This window comes from Cottoperca gobio, chromosome 1, assembly GCF_900634415.1.
Source record: "Cottoperca gobio chromosome 1, fCotGob3.1, whole genome shotgun sequence".
NCBI lineage: Eukaryota > Metazoa > Chordata > Actinopteri > Perciformes > Bovichtidae > Cottoperca > Cottoperca gobio.
Genome location: NC_041355.1, coordinates 16,502,470 through 16,528,081, shown reverse-complemented (window position 1 = coordinate 16,528,081; position 25,612 = coordinate 16,502,470). Strand labels below are relative to the sequence as shown.

The 25,612-nt window shown below is 42.2% G+C and overlaps 2 protein-coding genes across 4 annotated transcripts in view; both read left to right on the top strand.

The window, feature by feature from the left end:
- LOC115019777 (adenylate cyclase 9) overlaps positions 1-9,032 on the top strand; it is a 34,689-nt gene extending 25,657 nt beyond the window's left edge. The window contains exons 8-11 of the mRNA XM_029449404.1: positions 365-507; positions 1,381-1,410; positions 2,371-2,650; positions 2,871-9,032. Of these exons, the coding sequence (XP_029305264.1) occupies positions 365-507; positions 1,381-1,410; positions 2,371-2,650; positions 2,871-3,920 (1,503 nt within the window). The 3' untranslated portion in view covers positions 3,921-9,032. The remainder of the gene's footprint in view (positions 1-364; positions 508-1,380; positions 1,411-2,370; positions 2,651-2,870) is intronic.
- A 355-nt stretch (positions 9,033-9,387) lies between these two features.
- The window catches only part of crebbpa (CREB binding lysine acetyltransferase a), a 45,502-nt gene continuing 29,277 nt past the window's right edge, over positions 9,388-25,612 (top strand). For all 3 annotated transcript variants that reach the window (XM_029449274.1, XM_029449186.1, XM_029449104.1), the window contains exons 1-2: positions 9,388-10,311; positions 20,650-21,341. In XM_029449274.1, coding sequence (XP_029305134.1) covers positions 10,224-10,311; positions 20,650-21,341 — 780 coding nt within the window. In that variant the 5' untranslated portion in view covers positions 9,388-10,223. The remainder of the gene's footprint in view (positions 10,312-20,649; positions 21,342-25,612) is intronic.

The following is a 25,612-nucleotide window of genomic DNA, read 5'->3' as shown; positions in this document are numbered from 1 at the left end:
TCACACAATAACATGTTTTGAGGCACCACAGTTGGATAATTATCCATCAAGGAAGTTTTTCTTCTTTTGTAATTTAGGTGAAAAACCCAGCGGTGACTAATACACAGAACTATGGAGAACCCTTCCTTTATTTATTTAACCTTATAAATACCTCTCATACTCAACACACACACACACACACACACACACACACACACACACACACACACACACACACACACACACACACACACACACACACACACACACACACACACACCAGCCTCACAAGGTGAACTGTATTGTGTTTGTTCTGTTTTGCTTTCACCCTGTAGTCCTTAGTTGCTTAGTTAAGTCACTTTAATGACTCCCCTCTTCTCTCCAGGTGACCATGTTCCTGTGCTGTGCCACCATCCTCACCATCATCCAGTATTGTAACTTCTGTCAGCTCAGTTTTTGGATGCGCTCAGTCCTGGCCACCGCTACCGGGGTCGCCCTGCTTCTGTTGCTGTACAGCCCCTTGCACAGGTACGGGTGACCGCTTGTTATTTGCGTGCAAATACAAAAACATTGCACACACACACACACACACACACACACACACACACTAGTCAACAGATACACATGCTGTACATACACAGACGTACATAGTTAATATGTCTGATAGAGATTTTTATCTTCTAAGATTCTGAATTGATTCACCACCTCCAAAAATGTATTTTTTTAAAACTTTTGTTTCTACAAACGTAGATATTGCTTGTGATGGACAGTAACCCTACGCACCAGGTCAACGTTGTGTCAAACATTTGAAGAAAAACAGCACTGAATACCAGTTTTACAGAGTTATTATGTGTGCAATTTATTTTTGAAATTGGCAGGTATCTGAGAAATAGAAGGCAGCTAGCCTGAACCTAACAACGTTATTTATGTAACAGGCAGCATTTCTGTATGTTGTATAACGTGAACTTGTTTTCATGAAGTAACTGAGAATTGAGAAATACTAAAAACATTTTGTCTTTTGTTTGCATTTGTGCGTTTACATTATTGTGGTCAGTTTATATAACTTTTTCAAATATAAAATCTCCATAACTTTATTATTATCGTACAGCAGCACAACATTCTCACGTGTCAAAGAAATCAAAGTACGCCAAAGAAGTAGTTTATAAGCATGTAAGTGAAAGCTAGGAATGAATGTGAAACACACATATACAGTTTATACATATTACTGTAGACAATCCTAATCCACCTCCATGAATTGATTATTCCCCAACACTTAACTTTAGTTGTTTTGGTACGACACACCTCTACAGATCTACCTGTTCTCTAGCCAGTAAAGAGGATTTAATATGACCTGTATTATAAATGTCTCCTGACTGACGCCACCCTTTCCTCGTCTTTCAGCTCCGGTAATAACAGCTCGCCAGTTCATGGGTGAGTGTCTCCATGGAAACAGAGGGGTTTGATCGATGAATGACATTTAAAGGGTCAACAGGGGCGACTGCTGTCTTTTATATTTTTCATAACTACAGCTCTCTGGCTTTTACTCAATCTCACGCTGTCTTGCTCTTTATTCACCTATCCTCCTCTCTCCCTGCGTGCACCAGAAGTAATGGCTGCTAAATGTCACTGGTGGAGTAAGTGACTCTTACACCCCATACTGGTTTAAATATTGTGTCAGAGCCACAATTTAGCTTACTGCACTACTGAGGAGCCTTTTCTTTATTATCAGTTAGCGTTCAGATTAGATTAGATTGACTTTATTGTCAACCTAAGTGGAAATGTATTGTTGGCTTCTCCAAGTACAGCAAAGGTTCATACAGTACACACAACACAACACACCATTACAACATACAAATATACAATAGTGCAAATGGGCATGTAGCGGCAATAAATTATAGAAATGAGTTCATTTTATGAGCCAACGCTGCAGTCAGACGACCTTCTGGTATTTATAAGTTCTTATTATTTGGTCAAGCTGTAGCTCGGTAGTCAACGCGTTGTGAGTATTGGATGGGATTTATTGAGGCCGGTGGAGACGCACAAGTATTTCTCGCAGATGAATTTAAATATTGGTGTAAATTTGCAAGAATTACATTCCAGCTCATTGATTTTTAGGGACCAACTCCAAAAGAAAATCCTGTTTTCAAACTTAATCAAGGCTTTATTGAAAATGTTCATCATGATGTCAAGTCATACATCACCTCACACTTAACTACAAGGGGAAACATCGGGAGCAGTTCTATTTTACGTGCGGGTGGATTCTCCTCCATTTCATTCCTCCTCTTAATCCTGTTAACTATGTTCCTGCTCTGCTGTGCCTTTGTTTGCTACTCGTAATTTCATCTTGAACAGCTCTTACTATTCTTCTGTTCTCCGCGTTTCCTCGCTCAGACTGAACATCTCCAGTGACGGTGGTCCAGCTTTAGTCACTCCCGGCCCTGAACCTCCCCCGCGACCTCTTGACCTTCTGGTGACGGAGGCCGTCCTGGCCTTCTTCCTGCTTCTTCTCCTCGTCTGGTTCCTCAACCGTGAGTTCGAGGTCAGCTACCGTCTCCATTACCATGGCAACGTAGAGGCTGACAAACACCGCTCCAAGATCCAGACGATGCGAGACCAGGCCGAGTGGTTACTGGGCAACATCATCCCCATCCATGTCGCTGACCAGCTCAAGGTTTTTGTAGTCGTTGAAACAAAACTATCAGAATTAATTATGAGCGTTATCAGAACAATCCAGAACACATACTTTTTAAGGGAATACATTCTTCTTAGAACTTTTTCTCGATTGAAGGAGATAAAAGAGGAACATCTTAACGATTGTATCGTCACTATCATCATAAATATAACCACGTTTAGTGTTCAACGTATCTCAAAACCTTTCATTGTTTCCTCAGGTGACGCAGAGCTACTCCAAGAATCACGACAGTGTGGGCGTGATCTTTGCCAGTATCGTCAACTTCAGTGAGTTCTATGAAGAGAGCTACGAGGGGGGGAAAGAGTGCTACCGTGTCCTCAACGAGCTAATTGGAGACTTTGACGAGCTCCTTCGCAAACCCGAATTCAAAAGCGTGGATAAGATCAAGACAATCGGTGCCACCTACATGGCAGCGTCCGGACTGAATGTCCGGCCGCTGTCTGAGAATGACGATGACTCCCTACACGCTCACCTGCGGGAACTTTTCAACTTTGCCCTGGAGATGATGGGCGTCCTGGACGACTTCAACAAGAACATGCTGGGTTTTGGTTTCAAGCTCCGTATTGGGTTTAACCACGGGCCGCTGACGGCGGGGGTGATCGGCACCACTAAGCTGCTCTACGACATCTGGGGAGACACGGTCAACATTGCCAGCCGCATGGACTCCACCGGCGTGGAGTGTCGGGTGCAGGTGAGCGAGGAGAGCCATGCTGTGCTCAGTGCCATGTGCTTGGAGTTTGACTACAGAGGCACAGTGAATGTTAAGGGAAAAGGTCAAATGAGGACCTTTCTGTACCCCAAAAGTGGGGAAAGTATATATCAAGATCAAACGGAGCTGAGCGACGGACCCTCGTCCGTGACATCAACAGCCAATAAGACTTCAGGATCTGTTGCCCAGGCAGCAGCTCTGCCTCCTCCTTCTTCCACTTCTCCCTCCTCCTCTCTTTCCACACTCCCTCCTCAACCACAAAGCGCTGAAAGGCCTTCAAGAGCCGGGCCTGAGCCTGTCCGAGCTAAGTCCACAGAGGTGAGGGAGGAGGGATATAGGGACCCTCAACACCTCCCTGGGCACTACCCTGCCACAGACCTTCACCCCCCTCCCCACTCTGAACTGGGCCCAGAGCCTAGTGCTGCACAAGTGCCGTCCCAGGTGCAGCCTGCTCCTCTCGCACTTCAAGAGGAGGAGGATGAAGAGGTGGAGGCCAACGAGCTAACAAAACTCAACGAGGAGTTTTATGCTCGTCTCTGATGCCTCCTCTCCTCTTCCCCTGTCTCCTGTCCCCCTGCTGCCCTCAGCTGCTGACGCTCCAGGACCCATTGCAGGTGCGGGCAGGTGAAGTGTCTTCGGCACGGATGAAGAAGAGGAAGTTTATCACTCCAACACAAACAGTGGCCACAGCGGCTATAAAAATGGCTACTTATGTCTTTCATGGGAACGTTGCCTGAGTGCTGGAGGGGGTCAGCCCTGTGTCCAGCGCAGCAGTGTCGAGGGGAGAAGGCTGAAAGGGGTTCAGAGGGAAGGACGTTTTGTTGCTGTTGTTCTTGATGTTTTTTTCTTATTCATTTTTGTTATTAAGTGCCTTCAGGACTAGAACAGTGAAAGAACAAATCTGAACAAAGTTTTAACAATCTTAGACTACGGAACATGCTGTGGTTTCTTACTCCATGCTTTTATTTTCAATGCAAGTATTTCTTTAGAAAAAGTCATTATTCTTGTGCCATATCATTTGTTTTAACTTGATCAAAGGTTGACCTTACTTAAGGGAAGATTATTTTAGATTCTATATAAGTGCCAGTGCAGCATGATGGGCTGAGCAGGGAACTATGGGAAGAATGAGGGAATCACATGAAGCAGTGTTAATTTATGTATTCTGCGATGACGTGAGGGCTTAATACAGTATTCATTTGTGCTAGAGTTTCTAGGGGACATGCTACAAAGCAGGCTGCATAGATTTGAGTTTGTGTAGCAGCTAAATGCACATTTTTAAGCACAGGTCTTGCACAGTGTTTTCTCGACCACTTGTATTTGGTAGCTATTACCGTGAAATAGCTTTTAAGGACGTTAAAAGAGTTCTTGTCCGTCACAACGAGTACAATCAAAAGCACAACAATCAAATCAGATAAGGGAATATAGATTTGGAGGAAGAGGTGAGATCGTCACAAAATCAGGAAGGCACTTTAAATATACTTAAAGTGATACTCCACCCAAGATGTGTCTTTTGAGTACACACCCCCCCCCCCCCACCCTTAAGAGTTGGACTCTTCAGTAACTTCTCGAACCAATCCTGCAGCATAATCAAGTTCTCCATAATCAGGGTTCCACTCATATTTCCATCACAGCATGGCTAAATACTCTTCTTCAGTAAAAGAGCAAACTACAAACCTACCTTTACCTAGAGATATTCTATATTTTAGTTCTTAACAAATAAAAATAAAACAATTGAAAAGACAAAAACCAACAGTGTGTCAGTACATCAATACTCAATGCTTTGCGTTCCCTAATCCTGAAGGCCACAATTCCAACAGCTAGGCACTGTAGTATTTAAAGAAATAAATAAATGTATGTTTTTGGGCATTTTATGCCTTTTTTTCATTATAGCAGACAGTAAAGTGATGGAGGAGGAGAGAGAGATGGTGAAGGACACTCAACAAAGGGACCAGGCCGTGCATGAAACAGGAGATGTTAGGGTTCAGTAGCCTGTAGGCCAGCACGGTGCCCCTGGGCACTGTAGTTCTTAGCAAATGTTTCTCAAACAGGAGTAAATAGTGCATTTGTTGGGAACTGTATTCAATGTCTGGTGTGGTGTGCTAGTGAGTATTTACAGCAGCAGGACAGCGCATGTGGGATTGACTCAAAATGAAAGTGCAGAGCCTGTGTTCGGTGAAATGAAGGAACACGTCACCCAGTGGAATGATGTGATCTTTCATATGTTTGATTAGTTTTTGCAGAGAGATCTGAGGAACAGAGGAATAAAAAAAATATATATATATAGACATACTTGTTAGTACGATAAATTCATTGTTGGTTTTGGTCTTTTTGTGGAATTTACAAATACACCAGACTTATCCTTTAAGGCTGACTTTGGGGTGAGAGTTTGATACTCAAAAGACTTTGCATGGAGTATCACTTGAAGTGGGACTGTGAGGGACAATCACTGTGTAGTTCTTGATAGACGATGACAGGGTGGTCCACAGATCTACAGTAAAAAACCCTCACACTCTAATTGTGTTCCATTCGTTGCCTTCATCGCCTGAAGAAAAAAACAAAAACACACATTAGTAAGTTCATCACGATATTCAATAGTTAGGTATTGTCTGCCTGGGTGGGACTTTTAACTTCATCCTGCCACAGCCTTTATACAGGGCTCTACTGTATCAATATACTTAAATTGTGCCACTTTAATTGAGTGATCTATAGGTGCAGTGCAACCTAAACTAGCTGTTTGTTTTGTGGTGCCTAAAAAGTATGACTGTCCTTTTTGGAGTATTTTGGTTTTCAGAAGGTTTTTTATCATGCTGTTCATAATGACGATAGGTTATGATTGTATGTTTGAGGGAATTATGCTCGTCGTCGTGCAGGTTTTGCTGCAATTTTCTTTTGACAAATTCCATCTATTTTTTTTTTGTTGCTCTTTTCCAGTTCTTTCATTCTGTCATTAACCGGTCACCTAGAATAGTGTGTGTGTGTGTGTGTGTGTGTGTGTGTGGGTGTGTGTGTGTGTGTGTGTGTGTGTGTGTGTGTGTGTGTGTGTGTGTGTGTGTGTAGGGATGTTTTTGTGTGTGTGGGTGGGGGCGTTCTCCTCAAACAGCTGGCACCTCTATAGTTCGCTTCCCTCTTTACTCACTTCATGCTTTTGTCTTTACTCCTTAAAGCACTTGTTTCCCACTTGTACTTTTCTGTGTATGTGTGTGAGAAAGATATTAATTTCTACTCCAAGTCAATAACACGAAAACGATCGCTGTAATATGATGCAAAAAGAAATCAATCACCTACATGGCCACTGTTTAACTGTCATTTTGCTGTTGCTGCCTTATATGTAGAGGAATTACACACACAAAGTTTCATTCAAAGAAAGCCCTGAAGTTTGAAATATGTATAATAAACCTGTAAACACAAATCGACATATCAACATTGGGGGGAATCTTGCCTTGACAAGCTACGGCCACAAACATACAGAGATGACGGGGAAAAGGAGGAACCATCTCTTATTTATGTAGCCCGTCTCCATCTGTAGCATAGAAAGCATCTTTGCTTACCTCTTCAATTGTGCACTCCCAAACACACACACAAGCAGTGCCTTTTTGAATTTAGAATACGTTTAACGAGTGTGTGTGTGAGCTGGGATTATTTGTATCAAGTAATCAGGACAGCGCTAGTAGCATAAATGCTCTGAAAATCCAAAGAAGTTGAGACACAAAAATAACACCTCTCATTGTAACCAGCTGTAATGCATATAATCAACACGCTCAAGTTTGCCAAACTTAATAAACCACACCACACAAAATGATAAAAACGGGTACCATTTTTAGTAAAAAGTTATTTTTATTCACCCTATATATATATATATATATATATATATATATCACGCTGTTAGATAACCCTGGGTGTCGCTGTAGCCCTAGCATGCACAGCAGTGACAGAAACGAGCCACAGTAGATTTGAGATGTGGGGCTCCACAGGTTGACGGGCACACCACCTCTCCAGTAGCGCACATCTGTACACATATGAATAAAATATGAAAGTGAACACTGCCGGCTCTGTGATCTGTGACACAGTTGGAGGAGGGAGAAGTGTGTGCAATCTTGTTTGCATGGGAACGAATGAGCAGTTGTGTTTTCTTTTCCCAGACTTGTTTCACTCTGCACAATACTATCATGCTTTTCTTGTGTCATTTCAATATCATTCTTTCTACAATTATGTTGATCATTAAGCATGTATTGGCAACACGCAGGATTCTCCAAATCACTAAGCTTTGCTCATTTAAGGTTGCTTGGATGTTATCCTTCTCTGACAGTGTATTGATAGATGACGTGTGTATGACGAGATTTGTTTTCATTTTTGTCCGAGGGAAAGAAGTGTCCTTAGAGGTCCAGCGTTAAAAAATGCAATCGAGAAAAACAAGCCAAGTGTATTTGAGGAGAAGTTTAAAGCATTCGGTCATGGTTTTAGTTTAAGTAACCCTTTGTGACGGGAACATAAGGGAGAGGGTGTTTTAGTAGCACTTGTTTAAATCATCACAGCAAAATAACATTGCCTAATCGCTCATTTAAATGGTGACAGCTCCACATCTTTTCATTATAAATTCAACCCAGATGTGCTTTTTTTTTTTATTACACTGGGACAGAAATTAGACAGAGTTGTTTGATTTAAAATCTTTGTGTATTTGTTTTATGTTCATGAAAGAGATGTATTATGTATGTTTTGTGCACATTACCCATGTATCATTTATTAACACATGATCGTAATCTGTACACATTTGCACAAAGCACTCAGTGTTTGTACATATGCAGTTATTTTATGTCACATATGATTATTTTTTTTTATACTTGTGCATGTGTCAGATTTTGCCAGAGAACAATGAAAAAGCCACACGTATTATCAAATTGATCCAATTTGTGTCTGTTTGAGTAAGTGTGAGTGTTATGATTGTATTACTCTTTTCAGTATGAGAGAAATAAATCTCCAAGCAGAAAAACGTTGAGTGCACTGTGAAGTAGAATTCGTGTCAAACCATATATTAGCCTGATAATAGGACTGAATCCCCGTTTTGTTTTCAAAGTGATGAGTAAATCAGAGATGTGGGCAGTCGGGCGATATTCACATTGCAGGTTGACCAAGTTTTAGGAAAGAATCCATATAGCCCCAACCTGGTCAATAAAGTGGAAGTCCTTTTGATCAGCCAGCTGATGACTAAAATGCACCTTATACAGTATCTTAAGTATATTTTACTAAATATTCACTTGCCAGAACCTATATAAGTAAATTATTTTATTTTGACATATGTAGTTCAGTTCACTTGTAGCAGCAAAGCTAAAGTAAAGTAAGAGTAGAGACATCTAAAGACCGGACATGAAGTGGAAAAGGTTTAACAGAAGACACTTGTAAAATGTGATCAAAAAGGAAATCAGCAAACTATATGGCCACCAACTGATTGTTGGCTTTTTTTTGGTGTATTTTTGTTGTAGCTGTGCTCATCTGCAGGACTCTCATGCACAAACCTCTGCTTTACTTATGTGATGCAGAAAATCACATTATCATCATTAAAAAGATTCTGTGAAATGTTTACCCCTAGATCATAACATGCCTTTTATTTTATGTATTTCCCCTTTTGAATTAAAAAGACAGGTAACCCTACTTCCATTATAGCTTTCTACTTGTTGAGTGTATCACGACTGTATTGAATATAATATCCAACTGATGTTATAATTTACAAGAATGTTGGTAGTTTAATTCATAAAATTACATGTAAGACAGGGCTAAAATTAGTGCAAAATTGTTTTTGAATTTAATATTTAAATTTATTTATTTTACATTATATTTAATATATAATTTAACAATAATGCACTAAAAATAATTTATAAATGAATGAAGTGACTTGTAAACTCCTGGCTTGTCTCTGGCGGTGCTGTAGCGCCCCCAGCGGTGAACCGCAGCGGTGTTTTCACGTAGGGCGTGATAGCGCGGCCCCTCCCCCTCCACAGACGATCTGGGAAAGAAAAAAAAAACTTTTTTGTAGCGAAGGAATCAACAGCCGCCATCTTGTCGTGGCTCGGAATTAGGATTTCGGTCCAACACTGGTTTTTCTGTAGAAAATCGAGCATCCCTGGCGCGATATGACAGCGTCCTTCCCCTGAAAGCGAAACCTTAACATCGCCTCGGAGACATTTTGTGCGAAAAAACGGGAATTGGATCGGTGGTCGTCGGGCAAAAAAGCTCCGTATATCTGATTTCCCCTTCAGAGTGCGGCGATTCAGCCCCTGTCGCCGTCCAGGAGCAGTATTGTTTACCGTGGGCAAGCGGAGACCAGATTGTGACTTTCGAGGTGATTTACAAAAATACAGCATTTTTATGCAATTGTGCATTTTTGTGGAGCTTCGCGCGATTTTTGCATGAAGAAATTTGACGTCACGCAAAATGGGTACTTCGAAGATCTAGAAATTACGACTTTCCCCCCGGAGTGCAGCAGTCCATCGGATTTTATTAGATAGTCATTTTGAATTTCGATTTTTACATGGGGGATATTTTATTTTGGGTTATTCAACGATAATAATGTGGGTGTTGGGTGTTGGATTATCATGGGGTGAATGGCGGTGGCGAAGCGGGGCGCTATTGCATCTCTTTTGAAAGACTCGCAGCAAGGAGTAGCTAACGCTAACAGTTAATTTAGCTGGTAGCAGGCAATTAGCTAGCTATTAGCCAGTTAGCTAACGTTAGCAGGCTGCCAGCTTGCTAATGTGTTAACCGGGAAGCTTCGGGTTGACACAACAACTTCCCTGTCAAAAGGTAATCATAATTATAAAGTTAAGCAACCAGCCGGGCAAGAGAACAACAATGGCTGAAAACCTGCTGGACGTCGGACCTCCCAACTCTAAGCGGCCGAAGCTGAGTTCACCTGCCCTGTCAGCGTCTGATGGACCAGGTAAAGGCCTCAACACTGTCGGCACATGTAAACACCGATATCATGAAGATTTACACTTATCACTGACGTGCTTCTTACATGTATGCAGCACATTTCCACCGGGTCAGCTCGGTGTGCTTAGCTGTGTGTTGGAGTTAGTTAGTGTGGGTTTACTGCATTTACTGCAGTGTTGTGGTTTGGTTCTGTGCTGAGCATGTATTTGCAAGGACATACCCTGTAAGTTGCACTCAAATGCCTGTTTATTAGGTGCACTTGCCTTGTGCTAATGCGGTCTAATACAGTCCTGCAGTAAGTCCCCATGAGGTATAACTCAATGCAATACAACTGAGCTACAAAGTAGATAACAAAATGACAACACGGATACAAACTGAACATTGTAAAGTTTGATATGTTGCAGCGCCTTTTTATACACTGCGCTAGTTATAACTGGATGTTTCACGCTGACTAATGAGTATATATGTATGTTAGCAAAGAGCATTTGTTATATCTGCTGGACAGGAGTAAAGTTAGGAAGTTGTAATGTTAGTTATACATTTCATCATAGATCTGATGGCATGCAGGAGACAGCGATACTGGTTAGACTCTGATTCTCATACTTTATATATATATATATATATATATATATATATATATATATATATATATATATATATATATATATATAATGCTAAATTCATACTTATTCTAAGATCAGATGCCACGTCAATTCTTGGCATACTGTTCATCTGAATGTCAAATATAGCGAATTAAATCTCCATGCTGGATGTGTAAAAGGAGTTGCATTAATTTGAAGAACATTTGTATTTTGTGTGTTGCGTTCAGTGTTCAGATCTTTGTAGTGTGGGGGGGGGGGGTTATTTTCCAGCAAGAGAAGAAAAAAAGGATGACAGACAAACTGTATAATACTGGGGCTCTGTTCATCTACCAGGTATAAAAACATGAATTAGCACCGAGACAAAAACACAGTCATTTTCTCAGCCACAGCCCCTCTAAGCGGACATGAACCACAAACTAATCTGGATGTGATTGTACTGTAAATATTTTATTTACTGAAGTTCTTGCTGATTGCGTTACACTTTCTGCAAGGATCTTATGTGACATTTCTCTGTGTGGACTCGTGCACTGTTGAAATGTTATAGAAATCTACATGTGTGCTCTGTGGGCAATATATATTATATCGATATCGTGATATGACTCGATATCGTCTTAGATTTTTGGATATGTAGTAAGATGGCTTTAGTGTTTCCTTGTTTTAAAGGCTGCATTACAGTAAAGTGACATACTGATAAGATTTTTTTGGTTTCCATCTGTTATAATATTACAATCCCCCACTTCAGTCATTATATCCACATTACTGATGGTTATTTATCAACAATCTCTTGGTGAGAATATTTTGTGAAAGCACCACCAGTCAACCTATCGATATCAAGATCAAGGTATGTGGTTAGAACATATTGTGATTTTTGATTTTCTCCATATTGCCCAGCCCTATGTGGTGTCTTGACTAGTAGTTTAATTAGTGCACTGCACGTTCTGTGCTCATGCCGCGGCTTCTTTGGTTTTGAAGTGAGTCTATGCTATGGTAGCAACGCTACAGTCTACGCATCATGAGTGCAAAAGCTCCCATGAAAATGTCATGGCTTCAATAAAGTCAAACCCCATTAAATGTGTTTGCCCCAGGTTTGATGAACACTTTGGAAGAAAGTCGAAGTTCAGATGACTCGCATAGAGACGTGCAATGCACCTTTTTGGCCGCTCCAGGCACCTGTAGCGTACCGGTACGGTTAAACGCTCAACGTATTAAACACAAACATAAACACGCAGTCTTATTTCTATCACTGGTAATGGCACAGCCGCGCTGTGGCGGAGGTTGTTAGTAATTTCTTTCCTCTGTTGTAGCAAAACATGAAACATTAGCCAGCAGACAATTTCTGTATGCTAAACTGGGTTTACTAAACACTGCTGGCCTGGTACTAAGGCCTAGTCCACACGTAAACGGGTATATTTGTAAACGGGGGTTTTCCTCCTTTTGTTCTCAAAAATAATCCCGTCCGCACAGACACTCTTTAAAAAAGGACACTTCTGTTCCTCAATATAGTGGAAGAGTAAGATTAATGTGTAAACATGTTAGCAAGGTTATTTGGCCGCTCATGGATGTATTTATGCCATTGTTGCACGACGAGTTGCCTCATTAGTGACGCCTAACAAAAGAGATGAAGTACACTCTGATGTTGCACAATCTGATGTTTCAAGCCAAAAACTCTGTTGGCCCTGTCCTACACGTCAATACTAAAAATAGAAAGTTTTCTAAAAGCTCAATTTTCAACTACCTATATCGCAGATTGGGAGTTGACCAGAGACCAAAACGCATTTGAAAAAGCAACACAACTACCCACATGTGTGGACTAGGCCTAATTTACAATAGCAGACATGAGTTTTACTGCCTCCACATGTACTTGGTTGAGTGTGAGCTGGTCTCATCAAACCCTGTTGGCAGCGATTTCTGGTACAGACAGACAAAGTTACCAAGCGGTTGGTGAAGAAAGCCAAACATCTATCAGGGAAAGTTTTCTCAGGAGTTGTCGAAAACTAAAAGTGCTAAAATGCCAACATGAATCCAAATGAATGATGTTGATCTGCTGGGTGTGTAAGTAGTCAATGTTTTAACACATTAACCATACAAACTTAAAAATGGAAATATAACCCATTTAGTACATTTTCATCGCCCACATTTATCAAAAATAAAAAACTGACCACAGAAGCTAGAACTATAAACTGAGAGTAAGGCCGCACGATTATTTTTGATCAATATTGAGATCATGATTGTTCATTGTTTTTAGCCACAAAATATTTATCCATCTCTTAAGTTCTAAAATGTCCAGTGTAATTGGTAACACCGGTTTACACAAGTTTATTCTCCGGTGGAACATTTTCTGCCCGTGGCATCCCTAGCGAGCATCACGTCTATCAAATGCCACGTGTTCTTCATTGAGTTTGATTTTGTTTGGGCTGCAATAAAAATAAGTTGGACAGACTTTCAACAAAAGCAGCTGACACGGCAACGATGACTTACATCACACATCGCAGAGGCACCACATGTCTGCAGTGATCAATCATCAAACCCGGCCCGCCTACTCTTTATAGTCATCGCCAGTTACAATTGGGACCTAACGGACCCCATGGGACAGGACTGGGCAACACCGTCATCGACCGTAAATAACTGCAGATAAAGAGTTGGCTATTATTCTTTGATGACTGTCATGCCTGAAGCGTTGTGAGCAGCACCCCTCTCCCCTGACATTTGGCCTTTTGTAGTAGCACCTAGTCTGAGTTGCACGTCCCATATTCGGGTGTGATGTAGGTCATGTTTATGGTGAGTGTTTGCATAATTAGATGTGTAGTAAGGTGGATATGCTTGCAGTGTGTGTACTTTGTTTTGTGTGCGTTTGGGGAGGTTCCTTTTTATTGTAGTAGCAAACACGTGCTGCCAGTCTCTATTCAGGCCATGTGTCACTCTGCAGAGTCGCTGTGCTCCCCTCGCCACTGTCGACAAAAAAACCCAACAATTGTTAGTAAGCATAGGTTTTATGAAGTTGTCTTGACATTGCAGTGACTTATTCCAACAGTGGTTTTTGTTGTTAAAAATGTGTTAACGCTCATGCAGAGCTGCTGTATGTTCTTTGAATACATTATATTCAAGCTCTGTAAATGGCTAATGGTCTTTAGCTAATAGACTTCTTTTCTCTGGCACGTGGGATGTGTTTGGGTAGGGTGAGTCTCGCACGCTTGTGTTTGTCTTTATGCTGCTCAAAGCCACAAGTGTGCTAAAACCTTACTTGTGAATATATGATGCATGCTTTGCTGAGATCTTGGTTCAACTTCATGTGTCAGTCACGGCTATGTCGGTAAAACACCCCACCCCTCTCAAACACCCAAATGTTCAATTAAACTGTGCAAATGGCATCTCTTAAGTCTAGGAGGCAGACAGTAAGCGCGTGACGCAGCCGCTAATGGGGCCATTTATGCTGCTGACGGCGGGCAACCAGAAAAACCCTAAGAAAAAGAAGGGGGAGCAGCAGAGCGGACACAGGGAGATGGAGGGTGATGTAACACCACCCACCTACCCCTTCCATGTAAAGCGTTTATGACGTTGTCTTGTTATTTTGCTGGCTTTGTTTTCAGGATGGGCTAATTGGTAATTATTGTGTCTGCATGTATTTAGGCTTGTTTCCGCTCGTTATAATACAAGGCTGTGAGGCTGAAAAAAGTGCATTTTTGTGTTTGTAGACAACCTTTTATTTGTGCAAACGTTTAAATGGAAAAAGCTGGCTTTCCAAATATAGATTTTCCTGCACAAATTTCCTTATTATATGAAAAACAATACAAATATGTAATAATTCCGATCTGTCCTAAAGCATTTGGCTGAGATGGCCTTACTCATTCCAGCAAACTTACATACTGTTACTATTACATGCTTTAAAGATATTTTCATCTTTTGAGGTGCAATGTTTAATGTCTAGCCATGTACTACAAAGAGTTAGGGGGCAGAATTTCACCTCTACTACACCATACAATCTAAATCTGTGGCGCGGATTCTATTTAGTACTCCCCTTTCTTCCTGTGTGTGTGTGTGTGTGTGTGTGTGTGTGTGTGTGTGTGTGTGTGTGTGTGTGTGTGTGTGTGTGTGTGTGTGTGTGTGTGTGTGTGTGTGTGTGTGTGTGTGTGTGTGTGTGTGTGTGTGTGTGTGTGTGTGTGTGTGTGTGAGCTGCGAAGCCCCGCCCTTCGCAAAATGGAGCGAAAGAGAGAATGTGAATGCGCAAAGTAGACAGTACAAACTGAAACATGCAAATACATTAGATCAATAGCATAAGCGTTTAGTTTATTTAATAAAAGAGACCTGTCAATGTGAAAAGTGAGTTGTGAATAAAAAATTGGAGAAAAAAAACAAAAAACACCTTGAATTTCAGACAGGGTGTGGGGCTCCGTTGGCCGGGCACAGCGCCCCTCCAAGACAATGGTAGGGGAAACACTGGACTAACAGCAGGGCAAAAATATGCAAAATTCGACTGCTGAAATTCTGAGAGTCTCTTAATATTTTCATGTGTTACATCGGTCTATAATTCACGTCAGCCATCTGTAAGTTTGTGCCACTAACCGGGGGCTCTACGGTCCGTGTACGCTTTAACTGTTAAGTTTGTTTATTGGACTAAATCCAAAAAGGCATAAACGAGAAAATACTTTGTTCTTCCTCGGCTGCCAGTAGACCACCTAGCCGGGAGGAGAGTAATCTGCACTTGGCAGCTTCGGGGGAGACGGAGCCCCAGTCAGCGGCTGCAGCAACTCTAATTCAGCCAGCCACAAACCCCAGTGCTTGGAGTCCCAGCCGGCTGGTGGAATTGGGGCGGTCCAGTCCGGGATCAGGCACTGCATCAGTGCTGGCGTTTGCTCTGGCTGAATTCGAGTTAACTGCGTTCACGTAGCTGCCGCACGTTCTACTCCCAGCAAAGTAGTCTCCCGGTGGCGGTGAGGAAGAGGCAAGTTGTTTTCTCGTTTCTGGCACTTTAAATTTAATCCAATAAACAAACTAACAAACCGCACAAGGACTGTGGCTGTATTATTGATGAGCACTTGGGCAGTTATACATTTTTCTTCCTCTCATGTTGGACTGAGGGCAGACTGGCGCTACAGTGTCTCACTATCACCTCGAGAGGAACAAGTGGTATTACAAGACAGGACGGAGCGGAACTAGTTAGTTAGCATGCTAACTTCAGTAGATACCTCTGCAACACAACACATAGAAGTCTTTGACATAACATCAATACTGTTACCTCTTCACATTCTGTTGATCATTTTAGTTCATCTTTTGAATTTCTTGAGTCAGGGTCCAGGTTGTTTCAAATTCGGGAGACGCAGGTGAAGTGGGCACTGAATGCAGGAGTAGAGATTTCCTTAGCTGATATTTGAGAATTGGGTTCGGGACAGATCAAAACATTTTTGATCAATCCAGTCGTGTAAATCCTCATTCATTTCTGATCTTTTCTTTTTTCTCTGGATACATTAGCTGTCAAAGCTATTGAGTTTTGTCAAAACACTGGTAAGTCTCCTAACGCACTGTTGGGAGCAAGTGAACCCAAAGCGCACAGCATCCAGCTGTTTCAATGATGATGTGTCACCGAGTGATGTGAGAAGAGCTGAATAAAAACAAAGGTCTGTGTGCCCACCTGTAGTGCTCCAAATGATTTCATGCAATACGAGTCCTGCATGACTCACTGAAGCCTGATTTGTGTTCTACAAGTTACTTTGCTAGTAGCATTGACAAATTCCAAGAGTCCACGATCATATAAAAAGTTGTCTCAAGTTGCATTTCAACAGATCTCATTCCCACACCTTCTTCCAACTTGAGATGTTATTACCCACTCCAAAAACGTTAAAGCATTGTTGAAAAGCAGAGGATGGATTACCTTCGCAGTTCGCAGTACCGTGGCTGTCTTGCTCTTTCTAGTGTGATACTAAACAACAACTGAAAGTCCAGGCGACCTTTGCTGCACCTGTCCCTCTAAGGCCAGACACTCGGCCCTGGGGCAAGATGACATGTGTCCCCAGTCTGGACCACTGCTGGTGCGGCTTTTGTGGGTATTTATAGCCACCAACTTCCAGATAGGAGCCACAGGCGATATAGCAAAACTAAAAGTAGAGAGCAGTGTGGGGATCAGTCAGTTAAGGAAGGAAGATGTAATGAGAAACAAATGGAAGCAAGGAAAGGGAAAAACACGCAGGCTGTAAGATGAGAATAATGGCACTGCATGTCTGTCCCCCCTCCCCCATTCCCATGGTTGGGGCTCCCCTGACTGCATGTGGCGCTACCTAACCAAAACATTGCTTTGCATTTTTGGTCTCTAGCCAAAGAGCCTGGGGGCAAGGTCGCACAGAGTGTGTATGTCCCCATTCAGAAATGAATGCGGGGCCAGGCCCGAGCACATGTGGTTGAAGTGAATGCTGCACGCTCTGAGAGCATCCATGTGGCTGCTGGTTAGAGAGGAGGGGCTGAGAGGAGCCAGGGAGGGAAAGACGGATGGTCCCTTCAGCCTTAAACAAGCTTCCTCCACATGGAGCACCTGCTTGACAGCGGGCTAGCGTGGCAGATCGGGATGACTGTGTTTACTTGGATGTACGTAGGCCAAGTTCCCTCATTAAAGCCTGGATTCTGACTGAATCTCAATGAAGACTTCCAGCAGATGGTTAGGGTGACTGCCTCACTATCTGCTCTGTTCTGTCCTCTCCCATCCTGTAGCATTAGGACCAAGGCCCTGTTCATCATATGTTAATAACTGAAGAGCTTGATTTGATTTGGATATGTCTTTTGGACAAAATGTCATTCCTCCGCTCTCACTACCTACAGACAGTAAATTGCTGTTGATGCTGATAATGACTTCTACTCTTTACGCATTTTGCCTTTTTTATTTAAAAATACGAAAGTGCTGTTTTACACGATAACTTTGTCAGAGACCGTTATAGGTGGATGAAAATTAAGACGAGCATTTAACCCACTAGACCAGGGGTGGTGAACCTTTTTCCTATCAAGAACATTACATTACAACATCTTTCGAGGGCCATACTAATTATTGAACTCATAACCTCTGCAAACATTTTTAAGACGCAGCCCATTCATTTCACTTTTCTTTCATGTTGTGCAAAATAGCAACTTTTTAATCCATGTATCTTTCTGTTTTATCAGAAAACAATCCTGTATTAGTCCCACAACGGGGACATTTATCTCGTCACAGCAAAAGAACATATGAAGTAAAAAGGCAGTACACAATAATGAAATAGAATAAAAATAATATAAGTACCAAGTGGTTGATAGAAAATAAAGTGAGTATTGTAAATGGCAGTGATAATTGCACAGCAGTGGTGGAACAGTCTGTTCTTGGTGTGGTGGTCGACCTCTCTATCTGTCCATGTTTGTATGTTACGCTCTGCAGAGAGCTGCTTGTTGGGCCAAACTCCGCCGAAGAGCGTTAACTTTATCCAAACGCACTCGTCCTTTCAGCTCGTGTAGTTTGGCATGTCTCGTGCTGTAATGACACTCGAGATTATTTTTCATCACCGCAAGCGCGCCCGCACAAACTAGGCACACTGGTCTTTTACTTCCACAAAGAAATCATCGTTCGTCCATTTCTCCTGGAAAGTGTAACATTCTGCATCCACCTTTCTCTGTTTTACACTCGCCACGCTGTGTTCACTGATGATAATGACCGTCTCGTTTAATATTGAAGTTTTTTGACATGACGTTACCACGTGATGACACGTTCCACTCGTGTTGTGTTCAAGGACCCTGACCTTGGCCAGTAAAAACAGTCAATCGCCCGTCTATTGCTGTCTAGATATCTTTGGATTTTTTCTAGATATTTTAGCGTGTGTTTATGAATTACCTCAAGGGCCGGTTCAAATGGTATCGTGGGCCGGAGGTTCCCCACCCCTGCGCTAGAGCCATGTTAGGCCGGGTTTGTTAATCAACCAATGTCATTTTTATCGGGCATTAAGACTGAAAACAGCTCTGCATTTAAACAACGCAAGAGACTGTATTATTGGGGGCTAGTTGCTTCACGTATCAATGACACATAGACCCGTACCTTAAATGTGTTTTATTTGTCTGAAGATGACAAAACACAGCACAAAAGTATGTAATACTCACAGGCAGGATTTTGCAACTTTATTTCAAGACAGGAATTGTTTTTGTCTATGTGGCGATCTTGAGTTAATCAGAAATGTGCACTTGTAGGTATTTTTAGTTTTTTTGCCAGATGACCCCCAGAGCACTCTTTGTTGGCAGCCCCGCTCTAATGAATGAGAAAACTTTTATTTATTCAAGTTTTCCCAATAAAAAACATGTAGGGGCTTATGTAAAAATGCTATAAATTAAAAATTAAATGCTGTTTGTTATTCCCTGCCTCTGTCCTGCTCATGCTAAAATATTCCACAATACAGTACCATAGTATTTGAAATGATTTCCAGGTGGTTTATTATCGCCCACGGATCATTTTTGCAATGTGTAGTATTGCAAGAGAGTAGTGTATAAACAGGAACCAACCACTGGAGGTGTAGTTGGATGAAGAGCTGCAGGTGTCAGATGCATTGTGAGTGTTCACATAGCTCTTGCATGTCAGGAAAGGTAAGCACTGGCAACACCTTCTACTATGACTGCATTATCATATTGAAAACCACTTGTGCCCTGCCTTCCTCACAGGCTATGATCACAGTTGCATGCTGTACACAGTGCAGTTAATTTTTTTAAGTAACACAAGCACTTCAAACTCACTAGCTTGTGCTCACCATACATAGTGCATACACAAAATATAACACTCGACTGGTTATATGGAACTAATGGTCGGTCGAGACAGTACGGAGGACATAAACCTGTACACTCTCGCCCACCAAACGGTGACGTCCCCAACTGAACGAGTGCGTTATAATTGACTAGTCAGAAAAGTGGACGGCTCTATTGCACACACACCTCCAATCTTTTTTTGCCGTCTTAGTCACTTCATCTCAAACAAATCATGGCTTCCTCAGGCTCTCAGCATTATGCCCACACCTCTGGATGGTGTGACATAAATGTTCCTCCTCCACCCAGCAAGAACCCTGAATGCTGCTCTCTTGTCACACTTTGTCAGCCAGTATGCACTTATTATTGCCCTGCATCTTGTTTCTGTGTCTTGTGCTGCAGGGACAAGGCCACATTGCAGCATGTTGGATCATTTATGTCTCATAACTGGGAATGTTGGTGAACATTTGGACTGAGGAGGTTAGCTGAGGAGTAAAGTAGAGATGTATTGATATCCGATATTGGTCCGATACTGACTCAAACAGATTGGATCGGGTATCGGATGACAATGATATCATTATTTTGATAAATAACAATTCAGTACATTTATATCTATGTATTTGTTACATTTTGTTTTACAAAGTGAGGGAGTCAATGTTTAAGTCTAGCCTGTTGTGACCTTACACATAATAAAAATGGTCCCAGTCTCTTACACACGGTGAGACATACAGCCTATTGACAGCTTGTGGTTATGTGTGTTGAGTTGTCAGTGGTACAAGGAGAAAGTCTAGATACTTGGCACGCAATGCTTCTTGTACAGGATTATTTGGTGGACCACAAAGGTGGTGTGGCTCAGGAGAGCGAATGTTCCTCACCAACGCACAAACACACATTGTTGAAATGATTTATACGCAACATTTTCAAAGTGAGTCAATGTGGCACATTTGCAACTGTTAAACGTCTCTCAATCTAATCTGATCAACTTAATCTTATTTGTCTTTCTTCTCTCCTAGATCTGGGTTCACTATCTTGGGATGATTTAGAGAATGACCTTCCAGATGAGTTGATCCCCAATGGAGGAGATCTGAACATGATGGGCGGGATGCCTTCAAACATTGGAGCAGCACCTGGACCTGGTGGCGGCCCTGTTCTACCGGATGCAGCCGCCAAGCACAAGCAGCTCTCAGAGCTTCTTCGAGCAAGTAGCACCGGCAGTATTGCAGGGCTAAACTCAGCTAGCCCTCAGCCAGGCGGTTTGGGGCCTCAGCTGGGCACATCAATGAGAAAGAGCCCCCTTGGCCAGGGTTCCCCCAACAACCACCCCTCCCCCCAGGCCCAGAAAGCAGGAACACCAACTGGAGTAGCAGGACAGAACAACAACAATAATACTGCAACAATGGGCTTGAACACAACAGGCTTCAACCAGTCCATGATCAACAATAACCAGGGTCATGCTGGGCTCCTGACCCAGGGAGGGCAGTCCCAACCAGGGCAGGTTATGAATGGTAGTCTCGTACCTGAAGCTGGGAGAGGGCGGGGAGCAGGGGTGGCAGGCATGCAGTACTCGGGGCCGAAAATGCAGGGAGCTGCTCCAGGACCAGGAGGAGCAGGGAGTGCGTTGGCAGAAACACTCACCCAGGGAGGGCAGCAGATGGGGTCTCACGCCACCCTCGGTGCAGCTCAACAGGCAGGCAACATGAACAAGGTGAGTCGCTCACCCATTTCCCGTCACCATTCTTTTGAGTCTTTGTGCATTGTGTATGGAGGCATTTATGGAACATGTTACTGATTAAGAACCCCCTTTCCAATTTGCTATTGCCAAAGGACGTATGCCGTGGTCCCGGTCACTGCTATCTCGGACAAGGGTGTAGAAAGCTTTGTTCAAATGTGGTGATACCATGATTTATCAGAGAAAGCACAAAGTGAGTTGTTGCTCTCCCTCAGACAACAGCTAATGCCAAATAATCAACAATCTATCAAGCAACCTCAGTTCTAATATTGAAGAGTGGGGTCATGGTCTCCACACAGTGGTTCATTTTTTTTAATGCATTTGTGAGTATGTGATAATTGCTAGTACTCAGCTTTATGTAGCTCTTAATTGGATGGTTAATGAGAGTGGAGATGCGCAATGCCTGGCCATATCACCACTCACGCTTTGTCTCAAATGACTTGGCCCACACTCCAAATTGCTCCTATTTGGCATGTGTGGCATGCATCCGTTTCTGTACACTCTGCTGGTTGCTCTGTTGGTTCATCTGCACAGTTTTCTCTCCCTCTCTGCTCATTTTCAGTGCTCTGATTGTTCAGAAGTGAAATGTACACTGCACACTTGGCAGCTCTACTCTCTCGTTTGGCAAGAAGTTAATATTGACACTGCTGTCAACTGTTCAGTCACTGTTATGATTAGTCTTGGGACTCTAAATAATGTGTGCGTGCGTGCGTGCGTTTGTTCATAGTGTCTTTGGCTGCTTATATATAAGCTTGCCACCAATGTGGTTTCACAGGAAATCGGTAGGAAGCCATCTATTTTACTAGCTGTGTGTCAGAGCCAAGACACTGAAGCAGCATGTAACCACAACACTTACACAGATGCTGAGAAGAGACTTGCAGAGATAGTGAATGTGTGTGTCGGGATTCATTCGCAAAAAGAGTATGTACACATGCTTTAACCGCAAGAAAGATTAAAAGCTGATGTAGAAGCAAGTCAGCATCTGCAGGAAAATGTGTGTGTGTGTGTTGTAAGCTTAGCCGGTCTCCTGTGATTATCATGTCACCAACAGCTCTAGAGATGAAAACCACTAGACCAAGCCTTTGTGTGTGGCTTCCTCTATTGTGCTTTAATCGTAGGTTGTAAATCTCTTTCTGGGCATTTGTGTTGGTTAGAAGCTGCTGTCACTCCTTCCCGCCCCATGCTCCTTTTGTTATTGTATATGCATGAAAACTCCCCCTGCTTTCTCTGGCTTATTGGATGGCGGCTTGCCCTGTCAGTCACGTAGGGAAAGACGTATTGTAAACCACTTAATCAGTTAGAATGGCGAGTGCAATGAGGTAGAAGGAGGGAGGGCAGCTCAGCTGAATAGTCTGGCCTGGCAGCAGAGCATTGAGATGATAGTTGGCAACTGTCCTGCCTGCCGATGTGTGGAGTGTGTCAGAGAGCGGGGGACTGAATTGTGTGTGTGTGTGTGTGTGCCTGCTCAGCTGTGTTGAAAGGCTGCCAGTGTCTGCTCAACTCAGCTGGGTCTTTTTTATCTGGTCTGTTGGAGCGGTGTCAACAGCCTGAGGGGATACGGCCTGGCATGGCAGAGTCTGGTTTGGTCTCCCAGCAGCTCTGTAGATGAGAGAGCGGCAGCAAGTTCATCAGTGTGTATACCATGGCACTAACACAGATTTTATTCCCCCTCTGGTTCCTCGCATCTTAATGTCTACTGTCATGGTTCTTGTTGAGGGTGGGCAATGTGGGTAAACTCTCATTCATATATAAATATATGTATTTATTATTATTAGTGTGATGGTAAATTTTCTGAAACTTCCACTGAAAAACCGTAGATGTAGATACAATGACCAGACAATCCATTGGCACTAATGTCTCTTATGAGGGCTGTCAACTTTTATTTGTACATAGCACTGGTGCTACATAGGTTGGTTATATATATATATATATATATATATATATATATATATATATATATATAGATATATATATATATATATATATATATATATATATATATATATATATATATATATATATATATATATATATATATATATATATATATATATATATATATATATATATATATATATATATATATACCTTTTTACGCACAGACCATTTTTTTTGTAGCACCCACTGTACAGCTCTGCCTTTAATAAAAGAACCTGTGTCACTGAGGCAACATTTCTGTAAATCCATTATTGCCATAAAGTGCTCATTGATTTGCAGCATTGGCACCAACATCTGAATAAAACTATGGATATTTAAGGCTGAGCTACCTCAGTATCTGTATACACTGTTAACAGATTTCTATCATCTCATAGGGTTGCCTAGCCAATAGCATTGGTATCAGTGTGAGGATATTTTACAGTATCAACATTTATTACAATATGGATGTATCCGAAGTCGCATAAAATAAAGAAATTGAAACTCACTGTACATACTGCCTTACTTAGTAGGAAGTTAATTTATGATCTAAACCAGCCAATAGCTGGTGTCATGCTGAGCTGTCATGGTGCCAGAACATGGTGCTGGTTAGACCAAACCAAGCAAAGCCATCCTCCCGTAGTGATTATGGGGCTTTTGAGGGGGTTTTGTGGTGACAAATTGGCATTGAAATGAAGGCAGAACCTTTTGTTGGCACGTTTGAGCTGTTGTGAATAATAACCCCCATGTAGGGATGCCACAGTGAGGACATTTTCCAACAGCTTAATAAACTTGTAGTTACCGATTGCAGTGGACATTTTACAAGTAAACATATTCGGCACTTACTTTGATGACTGTGTGTCTGCCGGTCAAGCTTTCACTGCGGAGTCAACCTGCCAACGTTGCATCGCTTACACCGGCTGTGACCGCTCTATCTTACACACAGCTTCATACCAAAACTTTACAGATTGCCTCATTAACTTTCTCAGGTTCCCTTTTAGCATTGGATTTAAATCCGCAATATTGCCAAATAGGCGCTTTTCACTTTGACACGATATCCTCTGCCGTTTGTCTTTTTTATTTCCATTTAACAAAAGCAAAACGGTGTTGAGCATCAGTGTTTGCCCAAACACGTGTAACACCGGTAATATATACTACTGTGGCAAGCCTACCCCCAAGTAAACCATAATCTGCTTTAACATTCAGACTTCTAAAAACATAGTAAACTGTACCTGTTTGCTGAACAGTGCCGTGTCTGATTCAGACTCATCATTTTCAGATAAATGTTAGCTGCTAGTTAATTAGCAGTCGGATGTAAATGAGTAAATGACAAACAATGGGTGGGACAGTGAGAAACACAAAACATTAATAGTTTAATAGTATAATTTTTCATATTCAGGGCTATGAAGTAGATTTTGCTGTTGGTCTGTGAAACTAATGCTGCAGGACTTTATTTCAAAAGTTATTATCTAATGTCTATCTTTCCAGATGAGCCTGGGTAGCAATGTGTAGCTGCTGATTTGCAAGAGAAGCAACACGACTCAGCAGGATGCTAAAGCGCTTTGGTGTCGCACACACAGCGCATGTGCTTTGATTACATATAAAATGTCACTGTATGGCAGTATTACACGGTCTCTGGGGAAACATCAGCGACATGCAGTTTGTTAGACATGGTTATATCCAGAAATGTGACCACACTTGGATATTAAAGAAATAATCACCTCCATTTTCCAGCACTTTGTGCTCATTGCCCCAGCTCAGACAGTAGCTGTGTCTCAATTCAGGGGCTGCAGCCTTCGGAGGACGCAGCCTTCACGGTCTTTAGAGGCCGTGTCCTCCGTATACTGCGAAGGCTGTACCTAGCGGTCTACGAAATGGGCTCGTCCGGTCTACAGGGGATTTCCTGGTACGTCACCAGCTGTTCACGCCCCTACCTCTTGCCGCTCCCGTCGCATAGCAACTCTCAGAAGTTATCAAGCGCAGTTGACGGCTTACTTTAGCATTTTTTCCCAGAGAACTGAACTAGAGATAATACTTTTCTTTTTTTCTTTTCAATCATTATTGAAGATATGCGTTATTACCGGCGCATAATGTATTTTAGACGCTGGAGGGGCATCTCATACACACTCTGGAGACCCTCCAGATGATGCATCAGGAGACACCAGGGGCTTTATTGTGGCAGCCCATCCAAGTCCAGCAGCAAACTTTATCTGTTTAATATACTGTAAATGTTATATTGTTTTATAATATTTTTCTGTTTATAATCGTTCAATCATTTTCTTTGTTTGATCATTCATTTCCATTCATTGATAGGTAGTTTTCTAATAATCCCT